At 34.9% G+C, this 7,089-nt stretch overlaps 2 protein-coding genes across 2 annotated transcripts; one reads left to right on the top strand and one right to left on the bottom strand.

Moving 5' to 3' along the window:
* Positions 1-657: 657 nt before the first annotated feature.
* LOC111778893 (uncharacterized) lies at positions 658-1,781 on the bottom strand. Its single transcript, XM_023658893.2, has one exon. The coding sequence runs from the start codon at positions 1,655-1,657 to the stop codon at positions 737-739; it is 921 nt and encodes a 306-aa protein (XP_023514661.2). The 5' UTR covers positions 1,658-1,781; the 3' UTR covers positions 658-736.
* A 3,118-nt stretch (positions 1,782-4,899) lies between these two features.
* Positions 4,900-6,432, top strand: LOC111778085 (AGC (cAMP-dependent, cGMP-dependent and protein kinase C) kinase family protein). The gene is made up of 2 exons (XM_023657730.2): positions 4,900-5,412; positions 5,510-6,432. The coding sequence occupies exons 1-2, from the start codon at positions 5,000-5,002 to the stop codon at positions 6,399-6,401; spliced, it is 1,305 nt and encodes a 434-aa protein (XP_023513498.1). The 5' UTR covers positions 4,900-4,999; the 3' UTR covers positions 6,402-6,432.
* Positions 6,433-7,089: the final 657 nt, after the last annotated feature.

Raw genomic sequence — 7,089 nt, forward strand, 5'->3', positions numbered from 1 at the left:
CATTTCTTATCCTTTCTTTTATTTATTATTATTTTTAATTTCTTATCCTTTTATCCCTTTCATCCTTAACAACCATCCTTTTCAAATCTTTATTTTTTGGTCCCTCCACTTTCCTTATTCTCTCTTCTACCCTTCTATTTTCCCATAATTCTCTAACTACTAATTTCATATAAATTATTTTTCATTTTTTTATTAAAAAAAATTAAAAATTGAAACATAAATTTGAATTAAAAAAAATTAAAAATTGAAACATAAATTTGAATTATAAATCTTGTCACATGTCCAGTTGATATTAAATCTTTTTAAAAAATAAAAAATATCTTGATTAAACTATAACCAAATTAAAGCCAATTTAAATATTTAATCTAGCATATCCGAATATTGTAATGTATCATAATATTATTTAAGTATTTATTGACTTCTTCCTTAACTATTTATTTTGAACAAATCTCCACAATCTTTTGAAAGTTAATTAATTATTTTTTAGTTCTAGTGAGGTCCTAACAAATTTAAATAATTTTATGTTTAAATCTTGGATATATTCTTGTTCGGTAGAGCCGACCCATTTAATTTAATTTGTCATTTCCTTTTTTGAAAATTTTTAATTGTATTATTAAAAAAAAAAAAAAATCTATAATAGAAAGAAAAAAAAAAAAGAAAAAAAAAGATAGAGTTGCTATTCACGCTATTGATTTCTGGTTCGCTTTATTCTGATTTGTAATCATTTCGATCCTTATCATCTCGTCCGGACAAAAAACTGGTGATTGATGTTGACGTCCGAAACGACGTCGTTAAATCCAACGCATCGAAACGCCGCGGCTGCGGTCTCCGTCGCCGATGACTTTTCAGGAATCGGATTTACAGTCCGACGGTAAGGTCCGAACCATTTGTTCTGAACGTAACGGTTCTTCCTCCAAGGAGAAACCGACAAATCACTGCTTCGAAGCGATTTTCTCGCTCCGTCGCACAAAACTTTCACGATTCTCATCAATTCATCCGCCGTACCAACGAAGATCCTTGGCAAACACTGCAGCATTCTTGAGTATTGAACCGTCGGCCTCGCGATCTCGAACTCCGAAATCAAGTCCAGTTCAACAAAATACCTAACCTGCGCCTTTCCAGCGGCCGATCGTACGACGTCGATGAACTCGTAGTTACCGGAAGTTAAACTACCAGAGGAACTCCACTTCGTTTTGCAAATCGCAGCATTATGCCCTAACTGACGCAGAAACGCCATAACATTTCTAAGAAAAACAGATTTATCGGATCGAAGAAGCGAGAAGTTCTCAACAGCCATACACAAATGATGCACGAGTAATTTCCTATAGGAATCGACATTGTTCAAATTCAAAGACCTAACGATTTCATCGATCGAACTTCCACGATCGGGCGCGGATTCGATAAAATCAGAGTCAGAATCGTAGGCATGCGACAGAGTAGTAGTAGCAGCAGTAGTAGTAGACGATTCATGAACATCATCATGAAGAAATCCGTGAACAAGTTCAGACAAACAGGGCGAGTCAGAGTGGTGAGCAGAGTGCTCGCTACCGCTGCTAACGTAACTGAACGGGAAGTGATCAGTGCCAATCAAGCGAGCCTTGACCTTATCGCCGAGAGGATCCGTGACACGCTTGGACCTAGTAGCAAAAATCGCCATGGAAGAAGAGAATCAAAGCAGAGAATTGAAGAACTGTAAGAGATTAGGAGGGGAATATATGGTAATGGAAACGATGAAGAAGCAGAGGGCGCGGCTCTTAGGAACACGAGAAGAGGAGGGCGGGGGGGAGGGAAGGCATATGCCAGAATATGTGGGGGGTTATTAGGGAGAGGGGGGGGGGGGGGGGGGTTGTCACGTGATGGCACGTGACAATCGTGGTGTTTGGATGTGGGTTTTGAATTGTCTCTTGGTGATTGGAAAGGCTGAGGTCTTTTTATTTTTTATTTTTTATTTTTTTTTCTGACATTTTAATTTTTGGCTATCTGCAATGGATAAGGTAACTCTATATTATTCCTTATTTATTTATTTATTTATTTATTTATTATTAATATTATTTCTTATGCTTATTGCTCACACGTTTTTTACCAATTTGTATTTATTTATTTATTTATTATTATTATTTTGACAAATTATACTCCACCTTTAAAATATCTAATTTGAATTTTTTTTTTTTAATTTAGTTTTTTAAATTAATATTTGATATAAAAGTTTAATTTAATATTTGTATTTGCACGTGGCCATTGGTCTGGTGGCTAGTGTGCCAGAATTTACCTCGTTAACTGAAGATGTTTCAAGTTAGTTGAGTGGGTGGTAGTTGAACCATAGACTTGAAAGGTGGTTTGAGCGAGGTTTCATTAGGTCGACCACATTATATCTAAGTTGATATTGATTATTACACGTGAAAAAAACATTATGAACCGTTCATATTAGAAAAAGATACCATGTGCACTGATTCTAGTTAAATTCGATTGGGTTCGGAAATTCTGTTTTAGACCAATTGTTGTTGGATGCGTAATCCAGCCCAACTTAACCTAACCCTCTCTTTTTGTGTTGGGTTGGGTTGGGTTGGGTTGGGTGGTTAAGTTCAAAATAATGACAGTCGTTACTGCAACTATTGTAAGTCAATATGTCTATCTTAGAAATCGAAGGTAGAAGAGAAGACTTGTTGTACGAACGGATACGACAACAGACAACAATGCAACCACGAAGGGCCGAAATGAGGGGTAGCCCTTCCATTTATGGAGCTTTTGGTGACCTTATGGGCTTGAAGTTCATTTGGGTTTCATATATGGCTTTGGGCTTATAAAAAGTCTATTTTATTAGAACATTTTTATCCCAAATACTATAATTTTTTAATAATTTAGAAATTAATTTACGATCGACTTTGATTTATTTAGCGTTGTTCGAATGTTAAGGCAACGAAAAAAGAAAAAAACACATCGAACAAAGCTTTTTCAGAGAGATCTTTTCGATAACGATAGTGAAAAATATAAATTAAAAAAAAAATAATGAAAAAAATCAATTAAATTAAAAAAATAAAAATAAAATAGAGTAGGAATATTAGCAGTGGATGGTGGTAGGCAATGAGTAGATTGGTGGATGTTGGAAAATATACATAAATACGAATCTTTTAAAGTGAAAAAAAAAAAGTTTGGAATAATTTCGGTATTTTCCCACTTTGCGTGGTCTCAAATGGACTCCATTTCAAATATGCTTCCTTCTTCCTAAATTACCAAAATGCCCTTCCCCTTTCATGCCCTTCCAACTCGAGTTAATGATACTCTACCAGATTCTTTGTGAGATCCCACCTCGGTCCGAAAGGGCCATTTCAAATATGCTTCCTTCTCCTAAATTACCCAAATGCCCTTCCCTTTCTCGCCCTTCCATCTCGAGTTAATGATACTCTATCAGATTTTTTGTGAGATCCCACCTCGGTCGGAAATGGCCATTTCAAATATGCTTCATTCTCCTAAATTACCCAAATGCCCTTCCCCTTTCTTGCCCTTCCAACTCGAGTTAATGATACTCTACCAGATTCTTTGTGAGATCCCACCTCGGTCCGAAAGGGCCATTTCAAATATGCTTCCTTCTCCTAAATTACCCAAATGCCCTTCCCCTTTCTCGCCCTTCCATCTAGAGTTAATGATACTCTACCAGATTTTTTGTGAGATCCCACCTCGGTCGGAAATGGCCATTTCAAATATGCTTCCTTCTCCTAAATTACCCAAATGCCCTTCCCCTTTCTCGCCCTTCCATCTAGAGTTAATGATACTCTACCAAATTCTTTGTGAGATCCCACCTCAGTCGAAAAAAGGATGATATGGAAACCTCTCTCTAACATACTCTCTTTAAAAATCATGATACTGACAACGATATACAACGAACCAAAACGGACAATATCTACTAGAAATAAGCTTGGACTGTTATATTTTCAGTGGATAACAAGACTCGAGTCTCTTCTTAAATTTGCTGTTACCTTTAGGATTAGACTGTCCGTGGAGGTCGCGAAACTAATTTCGAGGCAGAAAAATTTTACCATAGCTTTTGGACTAAAATTTTTTGGTTAATTATAAAGTTATCTTTTTAGGGTTTAAACTATTTTAAAAAAATATTAATATTATTGTTAAGGATATTTAATACTAAATTATAGTTTACCATATATATCATATTTAATATTTTATTAAAGGCAAATATTTATATAGTATTCTTTCCATTTATTACTGTACTCGATTAAGCTAACATGTTCAATTGTGCTCTTATTTTGAAACGGTTCGTACGTCAAATCTAACTAGATATTTTAAATAACGTAACGATAATTATTTAAAACATAACGTCTAAATTGATTTATAATTTAATTAATATTTATATAAATTTCAACTAAAATATAAATTAATTTTTAAAGAAAAAGTCAAGAGTAGCGTGACCACACATAGCATCTAGAACAACCACACTTTTACTTTAATGTTAAAAGTCTTCCAATTTAACCGCCAACTAACCTCCTTTTCCAAATTCAAATAATTAATTAATTATATATATATATATATATATATATATATTTTTTTTTTTCCTTATTTTAAAAAATATATCATTTTACCCATTAAAAATTAAATTATTATTTTATTATTTTCAAGAATTTGAATTTATTTTATATTTATTTATTAAAATTTGGGAGTTTCTAGAAGCGCGGTTTTGGAGATTCACGGAAACCATCACGTTCTCCGTATTTTTACATCATCCCTAACGTCATTTCCACCACGCTTCCTATTACCAGATTACGACACGTCATTTATTTCCACGTGTCATCATCTGGCACAGGTGATGGAATATGAAATTACCGTCAAGCCCATTTGTGATTAAATTAATTACAGTAAATTCCAAAAGACTTCGTCCCCAAGAAAATCTCTCTCAAGAGGCCAGGGTTGTTCGGTCAGATATAAAATCGAAACACGTCCTTCATTTTCGGCAGATTACGCCGCACCCGAATGATCTCCACTTTCCGCCATGATCGATGATGATGTGAAGAAAGATCATTACTCTGAGCAGATTCCTGATTTGGATTTTCAGAAATTGGAAGTCGTAACGGCGCTCGGTCGAGGAGCGAAAGGAGTTGTGTTCTTGGCTCGAAATGCGAACGATGACGACGGCGATGGCGAATGGCTGGCGTTGAAGGTGATATCTAGAGATTTGATCGAGAGGAAGGCCAAGATTGTGAATAGCGATGCCGATGAGTATCGCAGAGTTTGCTTTGAACGAGAAGTTTTACGTCAGTTTCGGCATCCGCTTTTGCCTCGATTGCGAGGAGTTTTGGATACGAAGAAAGTTGTTGGTTACGCCATTGATTATTGCAATGGACGTGATCTTAATACTCTCAGGAAGAAACAGACCGAGAAAATGTTCTCCGATGACGTTATTAGGTAAATTGATTTGATCTCTGTTTTGTGAAATTGATTTGTGGTTCTGTTTCTGATTGTGATTGTGATTGTGTTTTTGTTTGTGTTTTTGTTTGTTTAGATTTTACGCGGCGGAATTAGTTATGGCGTTGGAGTATGTACACAGCCTAGGAATAGTTTACAGAGATTTAAAGCCGGACAACGTTATGGTTCAACATAACGGCCACATAATGCTTGTAGATTTTGATCTGTCTACGAGGCTCTCTCAGAAATCCCCTAAATCGTCTCCGTTATTGTTGCCGGCGGTGGAGGTTTTGAAGGAATCTAGATCGACGATTAAGAAAAAAAGCAAGAAGAAAAGATTCTTTCATTTTCACCGATTCTGCAACTCCGGCGTGTCGCCGGAAGATTCAGACCAACAGACGGCCAATAAGCCAAAATCTCCGCCAGAGAAGCGAAGATCGCCGCCAGATTCGTCGGAATCCGACTCATCGGAGAAGTCGAACTCATTCGTCGGAACAGAGGAGTACGTGGCTCCGGAGATAGTCTCCGGGAAGGGGCATGACTTCTCCGTGGACTGGTGGTCGCTCGGAGTAGTTCTGTACGAGATGCTATACGGAACGACGCCGTTTAGAGGATCGAATCGGAAAGAAACATTCTACCGGATACTGACAAAGACGCCGGATCTCAGCGGCGAAGTGACACCGTTAAGGGATTTGATAAGGAAATTGCTGGAGAAAGATCCAACGAAGAGGATCGAACTGGAGGAAATCAAGAGCCACAATTTCTTTAAAGGAACAGACTGGGATTTGGTCCTGGAAATTCCCCGGCCGCCGTCACTGCCGGCAATAGCGACGGAGGACACAGATGGAAATAACTTAATAGATGTTGAGTCTTTCGTCCAAGATATATTTTGCAACGAAACGGAGAAGAAGAATCGTCCGAACGGCGATGAAGGGAACGGGTTTATTCCTACTAATTACACGGAGTCTGACAGATTTCATGTATTCTGACCATTTTTTATTTATATATATATATATATATTTATATATATAAACTTTAATATTCTTCTCACAAATCACAAGATTGGCTTGTGGGTTGTTGTTGTTGTTATTATTATTATTATTATTAATTATTATTTAGAATTTAAAGCTTAAAATTCTATGCATAAAGTTTTAGTCCGAATGAAATAATATTAATAATAAAATTCGAATAATTAAATATTTGTATGTTATTGAAAATAAAAGTTGAATTGGATTATTAATGTTTATTTAATAATTTTAATTAAAAGAAAATTTTATATAATTGAAAATAAAAATAAAAATAAATAATAGGAACATTAAGAATATGCGAATCTTTTTTTAAATACATGCAAAAGCTTTAAATAATTGATGGAAAAATTAACATTAAGGAATTAAATAGTTTTTCTTAATATAAATAACAATTTATTTTAATATTCATTCAAAATCTTAACCAAAATTTTAAAAACATTTTTCTTTTTTTGTTAAAAAAATAAAAACTATTATTTTTAGTTTTAAAATAGTAGTCTATATCATTTTCAAACGTTAATTTTAAAATATAAATAAAACCTAAAATAATTATTAAAGATTAAATTATTATTATTATTAAACAAATAAGAAAAACATACCAACCCAACACACAAGAGTCGGTGGCGTGGGCAGCAATCTATGAACGGTCAAA

This window comes from Cucurbita pepo, chromosome 17 (assembly GCF_057944985.1).
Source record: "Cucurbita pepo subsp. pepo isolate OVF chromosome 17, ASM5794498v1, whole genome shotgun sequence".
NCBI lineage: Eukaryota > Viridiplantae > Streptophyta > Magnoliopsida > Cucurbitales > Cucurbitaceae > Cucurbita > Cucurbita pepo.

Coding starts and splice junctions, on each gene's coding strand:
- LOC111778893 (XM_023658893.2), bottom strand. CDS start 1,657: ATGGCGATTTTTGCTACTAGGTCCAAGCGTGTCACGGATCCTCTCGGC.
- LOC111778085 (XM_023657730.2), top strand. CDS start 5,000: ATGATCGATGATGATGTGAAGAAAGATCATTACTCTGAGCAGATTCCT. Junction 5,413..5,509: donor TTCTCCGATGACGTTATTAG/GTAAATTGATTT, acceptor TTGTTTGTTTAG/ATTTTACGCGGCGGAATTAG.